Below are 14,279 nucleotides of genomic sequence, written 5' to 3' on the forward strand. Positions count from 1 at the left end.
AACTTGAAAAAAAAAGAGAAAATGAGTTTCAGAATTTTGCATTATTCATTTAAGCTTATAGGAATAAACAATGAGATGTTGCCAGGGCTGTGTGAAACATGGATAAATTCGAGTCTCAAGTACTTTACCTCCTATCATTGCAGCTGTTTTCAATTGGAGCAGTCCAGGGTCAAACCAGGAAGAAATTTAGTTTCTTAATTAAAAAAAAAAGAACAACCTTCTTTACATCCCATTTAATTAAAACCCTGGGTGTCAGGTTATGTGGTTGTGGAAGAACTCGGTAACGTTGTAATGAATAATTCATTCACTGTATTTTGTTGGGTGCAAAAGACAGTGGTTTTAGATAGGTTCATAACAGCACCCTTGTCTGGCTGGTCCCAAGCACAAGAAGAAGCCCCGAGGGATCCCAAATGATATTGTGGGTGCCACGAGTGGAACATGAGTCTTTTCAAGTGATTTACATGCGTCAGGAGTAACATGTGGCCACCGTTCCCGAGCCATGAGCTGGTTACTGGAGCGGCAGCAACGGTGACTGTGCCGCTCAGGCACTTTCATGCTGCTCTTCTGGAGTGAATGCACGTGTGAAACCTCTCCTGCGCAGCTCTGATCTGCTGTGCCTGCAAAACCCTGGTGCCAGGATTGGTGCTTCAGGCTCAGGGTGCGGGAGCAGGCCCAGGGCAAGGTTGCTGAGGTTCCTTGCTCATTTGAGGCCCAAGTATTTGTAAGCACACATTTATTTATTTATTTATTTATTTATTTATAAACCCTTTCCCCTGCTAAAGTGTGGAAGATCCCCATAGCGAGTGGCAGTGGTGATGTGATCCGGGAAGTTCTTTGCCAGCCCTGGATGCATGCTGGCTGCTGCTAGCTGGGCACGTTTGAAACCAAATCAAGGCTCGATTACACTGAGAAAACTCGCATGCTTCTCTTTTTCATAGTAGGTGGAAGTAACTGAATCAGTGCTAGGTAAAAATAACTAACCAAGTGCACGTTCACAGCATTCCTCTTTACGTTGTCTGAAATAATTTTCTCCCTTCCAATTCTGTTGTGATTTAGTCACCGAGCGGCAGACTTCCAGTTATAATTGTCTCACTACTCCATTTTCCAGCCGCGTGCATCTCCAAGAACTGCACAGCTTATGTCTAGACGACCCTCTGAGAAATCTCCCTCTGTGGCCTTACTTAGCTGTTGCAGTGACACCGAGACTGATGATGTCAGCCATTTTCGAGACTGATAGCCATGCCTCTCACGGCTCAGTTAGCCGAGGCAGGCACTCCAAGTGGAGGCAGCATCTTGGAGCTTTGTTTCAAGACCAGATGCATAAACACATCTGCATACACATGCACTTACATGTCCACAGATATGCTTTTGAGGGAGGTTAGGCACTGTGCTTTTACACAGTTGTGTTTTAAGCCTGTTTTCACTAGCATCCGTGCGGTTTTCCTTTTTGACTCTGCATAAGGCTTGGAGTGAAATGTAACGAGGACTGGTACAATTCCCCTGCTACACCCATGGGAATTGAGTTAGAGGGGAACTTCATCAGTGTGTTGGCCTGCACAAACATTCTGCTGAGGGGTGATGTGAATCTTCCCTGACGCAGTGGATCCTTTTTACATTAAGCGAAATCTAAATTTCCCAAAATCTTTCCATAGTGGAGGTGTGAGCATGCTGCCACATGAAACACGGAGGAGGGCACATTTAATTTCCACGAGCTCTGGAACCCCTCTTACTGACTTCAGCAGGACCTGGGTCAGGTCAGGAATCAGCAAGCCCATGATGATGGTGTTTCATCTGTTTTTTCTGCTCTTGGTGTGTCAGGCTCTTTAGTAGCACAGTGGAAGTTACTGTAGTGGAGTTCCTGGAGGAACACATTTCTCCTCCTAACTTGAGGACCTACAGGCTAATTCTACACTGGGGGGTGAAGAATGGGCTTAGGAGTAGGAGAAAGTATCCCAGTCCCCTTCACTTCGTGTCCGTGTTGCTGGGTCTTAGCCTGGCAATCATTCAGACTTGAGGCGAGACTCATCTCACGAGCACTAGCTGTATGCGGTGCCTGGTTTTGCTGACCTTTTTCTAGGTGTTTACTTTTGGGTGGAATGGTTCATGCCATGTACACACATGTTTTTATCGAGTACATATTTAGGGACTTGAGGGTGACTAGGTCAAATATGAGTGTCAACAATATGGACACGTTTATGTGGCTGAGTAAATTCTACTGAAAGGCTGTTTCCATACTAATAAATGAAACATGCCTGATACTGTTCTTAGCCTTGAGGCCAACTGGGATGGAGAGGCTTGCTTCCATGCAACGGCTGTCTCACCCTCCAAAAAAGGGTGGCTCTGTGCAGACTTCTTGTTAGGAGTGACCTCTGGTCCCTGCTAACTCCTGAACCATGCACAAGAGATATTTGGGAGAGTGCTACTGGCACAGACCAAAGCCATTCCAGATACTGTGGTAATAATTTATGCTATAGATAATCAAGTTCCCATGCTCAGAAATGTTCCCCAGCACTAACATAGCCATAGCTAAGGTAGGCACGCTATGTTTAGGGAGAATGGAGCAAGTGAACTGGGCTGAAGCATTTCCAGTCCCACCTTCTCCTGCAGACCATAGAAACGAGAGGGTGGGTCCGTGCTCACATGCCAAATGTCTTCTGTCTCTCCCCTAAAGCAAGCTTCAGATCTTAAGCTCAACTCGGCAATGGAATAAAGATTTACAGCATGGAAGACTGACCATGTTTGGTCTTGACCAGTCACTTACCTGACAGATAGACAAAGCCTTCCTCGTAGTCCCAGAGGAGAGAATCGTATTAGGGATGTACCCTGAATGATACCTGACTCACACTGACGATAGCACATCATATTGTCACTGAGGGAGATAAGGGCAACCAGACCAGAACTTCCATCATGGTATGGCCTAGGGCTTGATATGTGTGGTGGGGTTATGGATCAAAACTGTAACACTTCCCTCCCCCCATGCCACTCTCAGGTGATGAGCATTGAGAATCATGATGGATCATCAGCACAGAAAATACATCAAACGCAGTTTTGAAACGTTTCAATGCTGGAAGTTTCCAGTTGGGTAGGCAGGTTGCCTGTTACAAAAGGCATACAGCTTAAGCAACTACTGTCCTGAAAGATTGTTAAAATTAAATTGTGAATTGACATCTCTATCATTACAGCCCTGGAGCAGAGTGTCTGCCTAGGTATTTCATAATGGAGTATCTGAGCCTAGCAACACATGGCTTAGGCTGCTGAATAATTTGCAGTATTATGTAATTTAATAACATTAAACTAGGATGTTCTGATAATAATATTATTTGAAAGCTGTTTAGTTTATTTAATTTCATTTATATTTTCTATGTCAGTTGAATTCGGGGAAAAAAAGATTTTAGAAGAAACTGGGGGGAGCGTGGTGGGAAATTGTGCAATGTACTTATCTGAGACTACATCACATGGTCTGCAAAGCATGGCTTTTGCTTTTATACACAGAGTCTTGGCGACTCTCCCACTAGCAACAATAGTGCTCAGACTCATACTGATGTCACTGTTGAGTTATTTAATTTGACTGAACGAGATTAATGTGTTTATTTAAAACCTTGGTCAAAATGGAAAAGAAAATCTCAGGACAATACTTTTACGTGAACATGTATGTTTTCATATCTGATGATTGTAATGTTGCATTAACTTATCAGGGGCAGTTGTTTACACACGCTAACGCCCGGGAGACCCCCTCAGATAAGAAGTGTGAGCCATTTTCCCTCTCAGCCTGGAGCAGAGACTTCTACACCACTACTGGTCCTGTGGGCTTTCATCCCAGGCTCTCCTCACTTCCTGCTGCTGCTTTCAGGGCTGATCCATGGAGATACCAGCACTGTTTCATTTTCTCACGTGAGGATGGGGTTGGTAGTGCCGAGCAATGACAGCAGTGCGGTGGTGGATCCTCCCCAAGTTCTCACCAGGACAGCGAGGGACAGACACCTTCACTGCACAGGATGCCTAGATGGGGCTGGCGCTGGGCTCTGTAGGCTGAGCCTGCTCCCACAAAGGCTGGAGACTGCCTGCCTAAATTTCATCCACATTATGTTTTACAAGCAACTTGAGAGGGTTTTTTCCTGTGATAAATCATTCTGAACTTATTTCATTCTCACATGTACCCTCTAAGTGTTTGGAATAGACTTCATTATTGACTAAGAGGCATTAGTAACTATCCAGTTAAATGCTCCAGGTCACTGGATTTTTACTAATACGGAGCGGTGAAAAAATCTGGAATCTGAAGCTTCTCTTTGCATGGTGGGACAAGTTTGGGCAGTTCCGTGGAATCGATCATTGATTGCTGAATAGCACGAGTGAGGGGATTTCTGCCGTGCTCTGTCAGGACCCTCTCTTGACAGTTGAGGACAACTGGACAGATACATACATTGATAATGTAGAAATTGCATAAGCCAGAGCTCAATGCTGTGGTGGGTGCCTGAAGCAAGGTGTGCCTGCTCTTCCTTCCAGTTTTGTAGTCCCTCTGTTCATATTTTCATGCAGCCTTCTGTCTGCTGATGCTCGAAATATGAATCTCCTGGGGGAATAGCAGCTGCTGTGGGGGCTTGTGACGTGCCAGAGTCGCTTTTATGCTTTCTCTTCTGTGGGGCCAAGTGCTTCCATCTCCCTAGCTCTGTGGAAGGCTTTTGGGAATTTGAGCCCCTGCCCTCATCATTGCTGTTCTCGTGAAGAAGGGAAAAATCTCCTTATGTTTATATGTATCTGCATTTCTCAGGGTGCTGGGGGTCTTAAAGGGTGATGCAGTGGGGCAGAGGAATGGACATGAGAACAAAACAGAAGGGCTAGGAGGAAAACAGCGCTAGGCGGTCATTGGTCCTCAGCAAACATCATTGCACATTGTTTAAGAGGCTCTGATGCCCTGGGCCATGTGTGCTTACCCTGCAGCATGCTCCAGAGCTCTGTGGTGCCGAGGAACCAGTCTTTGGGATTGGCCTCCTGTCTCAATATGTTGTACCTGTGCCTGCACTTGGTGTCCCCAAGTGGCCTTTGAACTCTTACAAGAGCTGTGCATTTAAGGAAACCGCAGAATAATATGGTTTGTGAAGCCCTGCTGCTCCCAACACCGGGCAATATCTCTCTGTCTCCTCAGTGGCTGCATATAAGTAGTGCTGAGGACTATGTCCAGGCCTTTACTGGTGGGGGGTCAAGAAGGACCCAAGTCCTCCCACAAAGGTGGAGTAGGGTCGTCCTGGAGCTGATTCTCTGGAGGCATCCATTTAGAAGCTGCCTCCACCTCGTGCTTTAAGTGCCCTCTGTATAGTTCAGACCTTTGGACTTGGTATGCGCAGGGGGTCCATGAAGTATATTTAAAGCAGTAAATAGCTTGACATACAAGGACGTTTTTCCTCAGAGTTCCAGTCAGTGGAAACATGTCATTTTCAGCTAAAATTAGACTGGCTCCAGCTACATTTAAAAGAAAAGAAAAAAAAAAAAGAAAAACCCTCAAGAACTAAACTCTTTCTGTTGGACTTTGTCAGATGTAGCAACTCCTAGCAGAAATAACTCAGGATTCATCCAGCACAAACCGTGTCCAAAAGTCTGTGTTTTTCATCCAAAAAACTTTGAATTGTTGGAGAGAGCAAAACAGACTGGCTAGGCAAACAAGGTTTTCTCTTTCATATGAGACAATGTAAATAAGCTTAGAGAATAGTGATAGATCTTTCAAAGCCACTAAATGAAATCTGTGAGTAGCTGAATTTTAAATTAATTTTGCAGTTAATATTTTACAACTCTTGACAGTCGAGTGAGATTGGAGGGGCAGAGAGGAAGTTGAAATCAGAAAAATATTCTACTCATTACTTCCATAAAATTTGATATTACAGATTTAATTTTGTAGAAGATGCTTGAGCTGAACCTACAGCTACCAGCATAAAAAAAGAGGTACGTTTTCTTTTGTAGTAAATATAACCCCCACCCTGCAACAATTTGCCTGACTGGACGCTTAATGCTTTCCGAGGTCCAACTCTAAAATGAGTGTGGAGGGTAGTGGGGAGGAGAGGCTTGGACCCAAAATAAACAGCAAAAACCAAACAGAAAACCATTGAAAATTAAATACACATTTTGAATCATTTCTCTTTCAAAAGATTTTATTGAAGGAACAATGAAAGGAGTGTGTGAAGCCTAACGATGTATTGTGTTGTTATTCCAGGCTTCATCAGCAGTTTCTTGATGTTTGGAAAGTTCTGAGACCCTCCCTGTTGGACTACTTGTAACCAGCGCCTAAGACTACAAAACCATATGTCTGGAAGAACCTTTCCTTGAAGGAAGCGTCCATCTCAATATTGTGGAAACTCCGTGCAAGCCTTGCAAGGCAGGAGCGTGATTTGTGCTTCCGTTGACATTCGTGTGTAATCTCTGCTTCTTATGCACTCCAGCACCCCTATCAGCTCCTTGTTCTCCTTCACCAGCCCTGCAGTGAAAAGGCTGCTGGGCTGGAAACAAGGAGATGAAGAGGAAAAGTGGGCAGAAAAAGCTGTTGATTCCTTAGTGAAGAAGTTAAAGAAGAAAAAAGGTGCCATGGAAGAACTGGAAAGGGCTCTGAGCTGCCCGGGTCAGCCCAGTAAATGTGTCACGATCCCACGTTCCTTGGATGGGCGACTGCAGGTGTCTCACCGCAAGGGGCTTCCCCACGTAATATACTGCAGAGTGTGGCGCTGGCCTGATTTACAGTCTCACCATGAGTTGAAACCACTGGAATGTTGTGAGTTCCCATTTGGCTCAAAACAGAAAGAAGTGTGCATTAACCCCTACCATTACCGGCGGGTGGAAACCCCAGGTAATTATATCATCTGCAAATGATTCACATCTCTCTATTAGCTCTTGCAGTGGCAGGTCTAGCCTTAGTGCATCCTACCAAGTTCTGCTTTGAAATCTGAAAAGGCAGGCTCCATTTGCTGGAAGGACCCTGGGTGGTCCAGCCTTCCATGCCTGGTGGCATCACAGCTCCAGCAGCTGGGAGTAAGGAGCGCCTTGCCCCGTGGGGTCCGCGTCCCATCAGACCCCCGAGGGCACATGGATCTTGTCCAGGGTGCTGAAAGCAAGCTTCCTCTCCATGGACGTGGGTTCTGGCTGCCCGCTGAACCCTCCTTCTGCGAACTAGTGTCCATTTGCATGAAGTCTGGGCACCATCCTAGACTTACCACTCTGGCTAGATTTATGTCTCATTGTCTGAAAACCAACAATCGACTCATTAGTCCACAGGAAAAATGTATCACTAGCTCTCTTTAAAGATTAGAGTTGCAGTAAGATGGCTTATTTTGCTGTGGATTTGAAACCAGGTCAGTTGATTCTTCCTAAAATGCCTGGTGGCCTGCCTTCGGTGGGACTTATTTACCTGAATGGATAGTTTATGTGAAATAAATCCCCCAAGTTCCCATAAAACTTTGAATTTTTCCACTGATGATCATCTTTAGACTGGACTTGGTCAGCACTGAAAACTTACGACTTCACTGAAGGGTCGTTTAATTGGGCTTAGTGTCAATGAAACAGCTGTTAGAAAATTATAGTGTTCAGTGTTGACTTCTATAGGGATCTTAGAAAGTAGGGCTGGCAGATATCTTGAGCAGTCCTCCTGTTCTCCTCTGTCCCTATTCCCAAACCAAAACAAATTACCAGGTACATTCCTGACAGATGTCTTTCTAATGAGCTCTAAAAATCCCATGTGATAGAGGCTCCACAACCTCCCCAGGCAAATGAATCTATTGCTTTGCTATCCTTACAGTTCAAAATGATTTCTAATGTCTAACCTAGCTCTCCCTTGCTGCCAAAAATCACAGTAATTTAATTTACTAATGGATATGGTTGGTAAGTGTACACTTGTTATTCTGTGATTACTCTTTGTCTGGCATGAACTTTACTCTGAGGTGACATTAGGATCAGATGAGTGAACTGTGGGATGTTTCTTTTCACACAGATGAAATAAGAGAAAGACATTTGTTAACATTTGTTAAACAACAGGGTCTGCTCCCTTCTCTGATAGTCCTTCCACTGCAGCGGAGCTGTCATTTTGAAGCTGTATCTGAACTGCTGTAAACATTGTCACAATTAAAATTTCACAGCTGCAGTGAGTGGTGCTTGTTGTCAACAGTTTTCAGTGAAAAGAGCTGATCTCCTGCCTTGCTAAAATAAACTTTTCAAGAATCTAAGAAAAGACGCTCGTAAAATATCCCATTTTGTGTACCTTTCTCTCTGAAGGCTGCAGCCTGTAGTGTCTTCTCATTTCTTCTGGTGTAACTCCAGTGTAGTTAATGGAGTTTCCTTAGCACGGTAGCTGACAGCACTGCACAGTGCTGTTTTTAACCCCGGTCTTCTGATCTGTTCAGTGCCAGCTAACGAACGCTAGAACTGGGATAATCTAGCAGCTGCTAAATGGCTGCCAAAGCTTGTTGTTCTGACCCTGAAACTCAGAAGGTTTCAGCTGTGAACATGTGTCTGTCGTTTGTCTGTGCAGCAGACTGGCTACATCTCTACTAGTAAATGAGACGGGGCCAAGGTGCAGGTCTGAGTATTGCTGAATTGGTAGCGTGCTCCCGGGCACAGCTTTGACCCATGCGGACTCGCATGGACTAGCAGTTCTCAGGATGCAGGGGTTAGCCCACAGGAGGGACTTTGGGCACTTCGGATGTGAGCACCTTGTTTTGGAGGCGAAAGAGAGCGCAGCTGCGAGGATGCAAGCTGTGCCATGCCAGTTCTCCACAGGACCCAGGAATTGTTCTTGGGCTGTTGTATTCATCCCTACCGCTCTTCTTACGGGGACAGCTTAGAAGCTGAAGCTCACAAGTGAGTCACCCCCCTGCTAAAGATGTGGTACAGCAAGAAGTACAACCTACTCAGTTGTGCTGGGGCAGTGGCAGGAGAGGTAACTTACACCACTGCAAGTGGCAGTACTGCAGCTCCAGGACAGAGGCAGTTAGAAAGCAGTGCTGCAAGGCGGTGGTGGCGAGGCAAGAGAAGAAATGAGCTTGAGGAGAAAGTGGTAGCAGAGAGATCACCACAGAAAAGGCTGGGAGTGATCGATCTGGGTGCCAGTCTATTTAAACAACACTCCTCTTTTAACTACAGGAAATCTTCTGCATCTTGGCTGTTGGTGATCTTAGGCTTATGTGAGATTCTTTGAATCTCATCCTCTGGAGCTAAAGAATCCACCCATGAAATTAGTCAGCAGTGCATTTCTTTATAATCCACAAGCCAGTATTATTTTCATACAAATGTCCATCCTTTTGGGGCTCACTTTCCATCACTGCAATCTGTCTTGCTGAGTCAACCACTCTGTGACCAGATCCGTTAACTTTTATTCAGAATGAATGAGTTGTGTCAAAGATGAAAGGGCCTCATCCTTTCTTTAGTGGCCTGGCAGATACCTAAACCTGTATTACTAGAGAGCAGCTTTAAGCTCTGATCTGAGATTCAGGGGTTTCATTGCCTCTGCTGTGTCCTCAGGCTGCCCAGCCACATCCTAGTCTATGCTGACCAATACTGCACAGATTATGCATAGCTTTTATTGCTGCTACCAGTGTCCCCAGCAGATTTCTTCTCAGGTCTGCTGAGCAGCAGGTGCCATTTAGAAAAAAGCAGCATATATTTCCTCTGTTTGTGCCACATCCCACTGCAGAGAGGGGTTAGGCCACCTAGCCTAAAGGAGATAGGTATGGTGGATAGGCTTTGCTTCCCCCTTCATTGTTTTGCCTCAAAGAGCTGGTCAGAAGTCTAAATGGTTTGTTTTCAGGAGGAGCTGCAGTTTCAGAAAAATATAAAAGCTGCCTAAACATTTACCCTATTATTTTTATATGAGATCATTCATGTGTAGATAGTGCAAATTCTAGTGTGCACCATTGCTGTAGACAGCAGGAGCCTAAATGAACTTTTCACTTAGACTAACTCATTGCTTTCATCAAGCCTGAGTGGGACTAAGATGTGGTAGCCTCCCAGTTGGAAGACCCTGATGATCTCCCTGTTGGCCATGTTTTTGGTGTTTGTGAATGGTCATGGGCATAGGGAACAGATGGATCTCACAGGAGGGTAGGTCTCCAAAGGTAGTAAACTCTGCAAAGATGGGCTGATGTGTGAGAAATCACAGGGTGGATGTTGTACCTAGAATTGTGAGGCAGATAGTTTGCTTGCTAGAACCTGAAGTCACAGGCTCTGGGCACAGCCAGGTTTCTGGCAAGAACTGTTGCAGCTAAAGGGAACAGGGGAAAGCCTAGTGCAGGAAAAGCAGTGGCAGGACTTGGGGCATGACCGTATTTGTCTTCAGTTGAACAAAGATCATCAACACTTGGGCATGCATAGAAGGAAGGATCCACCCCTGGCTCTCAGTGGAGAGGTGGAGAATAGCAGGTAGAAGAAAAGGACTCCACTGAGTGGAGACAATGCAGGTAAATTATGAGGACAGACAGGTCCCAATGCACTCAGTCACTCAGTTTCGTGCCTCTGGTCACACTTCCTTCAGAGTTGTTGAGGCCTGGAGAGTGACATCTGTTCCCAAAAGAGCAAGGAGAACAAGGCCCTCTGGGGAATTTTTAGCCACAAACAAGCAAATATCTGAATTCCTCTCCACCACAGAGGCTTTAGCCCTCTAGGCAGCCACAGAGCAGTCAGTGGAAAGATTGAGTGAGGTGGCAAAAACTGTACAGCAGAGCAGAAATTAGAAGTACCCTGGTCAGAGCTGGGAATGAGTTCAAGGCTTGAAAATTCCTCTTGCTGACTCACTCAGGGCGAGTCAAGGGCTTTTCCTGGCAAGTGCTGTTCACACATCCAGATTCTCAGCTTTCATTTAGAGAAGGAGTTGAGTTCTCACAGGGCTGAAGAAAGGCACTTCTTTAGTGGTGGTACCCACAGCAAGGTGCCAACCTCCCAATGCTGCCCGGCATTGCTGTAGCACAGCTGTCCCTGGCTGGGTGCAAAGGGATCACCAGTGCTCCGTTTTCTAGGGCTGCTGGTCAGAGCTGGCTGAGCAGCAGGAGACCTGGCAAGCATCATACCAGTTGCATGGAGCAGTAGAGGAAAACTCCAGAAGCAGCAGCAGCTCACAGTCTGGAGCTGCTCACAGGAGCATGGGATGGGAGGGATCCAGCTTACCAAAACCACATCTGCAGTGGTGGTACTGGCCTTGTCCCAATATAGAGCAGATGAACTGAGCACTAAAGGAGTCTGTTTCTCTCCACTGGCTATGAAGATATCCATGGGGACTGGGCAGTGCATCTCAGGTGTGAATACCTGTATTGCCTGTATGAGTCCTACCTGGGGAGTCTAGGAAGTCCAAAAAGCTAAAGAAGCGGTAAAGAAGCAGAAATACCTTTCTCTACCAAAGGACTTAAGAGGGTGGCAACAAAATCTTCATCCCACAGGAAGGGGCATATCAGAGGCAGAAGGAAAGAAAGTAGTCTCCAGAGCACCATCCTTGTGCTGGACAGAAGCTAATTAGAAATGCGTTGGGCCAGGGAAGGGTCTGTGTATAGACTCTTAACAGGTATCCCAGTGCCTGTGTTTCCAGGCAGGTAAGAAGATAACTTCTGCAGTGAACCTCCTGTCATCAGTCCAATCTTTTCTATGTTTTTAGGGCCCAGTTCTTCAGTTCATGGGTGACTGGCAAATTCCCAAATGGTATATGGCAGTGGGTGGGCAGGAGCATGGTATAACCCTGCTCCGGGTGCAGCATAGTGCTACATCAAGCAAGAAGCTGTAAACCTGCCTTTGGTACCAGGCACTGGTCCTCCTCCTCCTGCTTAAACCGCCTCAGCTTTATGAGCAATCAATGTGCACTGAAGGTGCACTCCAAGGAGGGTGTTCCTACAGCCTCTTCTCATGCACATGTTTTGCATTATCTATATATTAGTTGCTTTATAGCAATTATTCCACTCTTTCATTATGCTGGATAAATGAGAGTTCACTGTAATTAAAAGGTGTTAGCTAACCTACCTAAAAAGAATTGGCCTTACCTAGACAGAGCTTTTGGGCCCAAACAATATGTTAAAACACGTTCAAACCATATATTCCTGTCAGCATTTATAACCAAGAGTGCACACTGCTATTTGTTTCCATAAGCTAGAAGGATAGACTGAAAGGTTACGTGCTGCTGGGTTTTAGGCCAGAGGAACTCTGGACATTAGGTCAATCAATACAAGCCTGCTGAACTGTTCCCGGTGTTGGGACAATTCATCCTTGTCACAATAACTCAAATTGCTTCCTTATCTTCTCTGGTGGCTTTTAGATCTGCAAGATAGCAACTGGGGATTCATTCCCCCTACTTGTTTTTAAGGCCTTAACTAAGACAATTAGGCACTACGTGAGCTAGTAACTAATAGAGAAATCTTGGGGTACATGAATTGCCCATTGTAGGTGCTGTTCTCCTCCCAAGGACTACGGGAGACCCAGTTAAAGCCTCAAGTTGAACTCCCATATGCAGAACTATTTAGCAAGCTTCTTTGTGTTCCAGCCTAGGGGCTGCATCTTCATAGGTAACTCGCTAGTTGGGTTTTCTAAAGTGTTTTGACTCCAATTCTGCTCTCACTCCTGATATGTCAGAATCCAGAATAATTTGGGTCAACTTTAGGTTTCTCAATGCAGCAATGCTGTTAACAGCACTGACAGTATGAGATGTAAGTGAGGACAGTTTGTGAAGAGAGGTGTTATCTTCTATTAGACCAATTTTTTACATGGATTAATTTGGATTTCAGTTTTCTGACTTGCGTTTTTCGTGTCTTAACTACCAACCATTGACATTTGCCTCTCATGCTAGATCTTTTCTAACTTTATTGCAAGAGCTAAATTAATATTGCTGCAATATTTGAATTGCCATTTACATTGCCTTTTAAAGATCCCACTGTCTGGCTGGCAGCATTTTCAAGTATCTGAAAACCTTTAAAATCTTCTGTCAGGCTTCTTGTCTGTGCTTCCTTTTGCCCATCTGTAAAACACTGGTAGTAAAATATGCAGTGTATTGCGAAGCACTATTAATTGTATTAAACTTGGCTGTGGTTTTGGCAAATCCTGGTGATAATATTTAGCAAAATCCTGACATGTTCAGTCTTTCAGGACGGAAGGAATAGGTAATTTTGAGAGGGAGAAATGTGCCACTTGCATTTCTGTAAGAGGGCTGTGTGCACATGCCATACCTGTAAATTTTATGGTACCATGCTCAAGTCAGGAATGGGTTCATATTTTGCATATGGAATTGCTGCAACTGGCTGCAAATGTGGGAAAAAAAGGTCCAAGAATCAGCTTTTGATTCTTGTTTTTGGACAGGTTTATTGCCCTTCAATGACTTCTATATAGACAGCATTATTCGGGCAGCATGGAATATGCCTCTTTTTAACTTACAAAGAGATGTACTTTCAAGAGTGCACTTTTAACCAGATTTTTTCTGTTCTTGTTTTTATTTTCAGTCCTACCTCCTGTACTCGTTCCAAGACACAGTGAGTTTAACCCTCACCTCAGCCTTCTTGCCAAGTTTCGAAACACTTCTCTGCACAGCGAGCCGCTGATGCCGCACAATGCCACCTATCCTGATTCTTTCCAGCATCCTCCATGCACCCCTTTTCCGTCATCACCCAGCCACATGTTCTCCCAGTCGCCTAACAGCATCAGCTACCCCAACTCACCAGGAAGCTCTTCTGGACCAGGAAGTCCCTATCAGCTCACGGGTAAGAATGAGCTGTCAGACATCCCAACTGAGGTGGTTGAAGTTCTTGCCAGGGCTTGGGGTCAGGTGCCAATTCTGTCTGCTTCCCCCAGGCTGTAGCTACAGATTGAAATGTTGGACAGGATGGATTTGGAACGTTACTTCTTGTGACTTTCTCTTAGTATTGTCTCCCAGTCCTTGTGACAGATGCTCAAGGGACTAAGAGCTCTAGTCATCCCACTCCTAGAAGTGCCTGGATGAGATTTCATGATTACTGTAAGGGGAAAGTTGAGGAGAGGAGCAGGTGTGCCAGGTCACCTTCTGCCTAAAGCTGCCTATCCAAGCTTCTGATACAATCCATGGAAAAGACCACTTGCAACACCTAAGTTAGGCACCTCTAATAGAGATGGTCAGGGTAGGGACCTTTAGAAACTCCATCAAGTGAGACAGGATAAAATGGGGAAATTGGTATGCAGAAATATTTTTTAATGTATGGTGATCCCACTGACTATATAAACTTCAGGAAATTAAGGTGTTTAACAATCTGGCCCAACACTTGGTGAAGCCATCAGGCAAATTCCTATGACTTTGGAACGTGTTTCATCAG

At 45.1% G+C, this 14,279-nt stretch overlaps 1 protein-coding gene across 3 annotated transcripts in view; it reads left to right on the plus strand.

Moving 5' to 3' along the window:
* The window catches only part of SMAD9 (SMAD family member 9), a 42,829-nt gene that overhangs the window by 8,324 nt on the left and 20,226 nt on the right, over positions 1-14,279 (plus strand). For 2 of the 3 annotated variants that reach the window (XM_076364240.1, XM_076364242.1), the window contains exons 2-3: positions 6,203-6,829; positions 13,437-13,694. In XM_076364240.1, the coding sequence (XP_076220355.1) occupies positions 6,418-6,829; positions 13,437-13,694 (670 nt within the window). In that variant the 5' untranslated portion in view covers positions 6,203-6,417. Of the gene's footprint in view, positions 1-5,911; positions 5,935-6,202; positions 6,830-13,436; positions 13,695-14,279 lie in introns of those variants that run through there. The other variant, XM_076364241.1, reaches the window with a different exon arrangement.

This window comes from Aptenodytes patagonicus, chromosome 1 (assembly GCF_965638725.1).
Source record: "Aptenodytes patagonicus chromosome 1, bAptPat1.pri.cur, whole genome shotgun sequence".
In the NCBI taxonomy this organism is placed as follows: domain Eukaryota; kingdom Metazoa; phylum Chordata; class Aves; order Sphenisciformes; family Spheniscidae; genus Aptenodytes; species Aptenodytes patagonicus.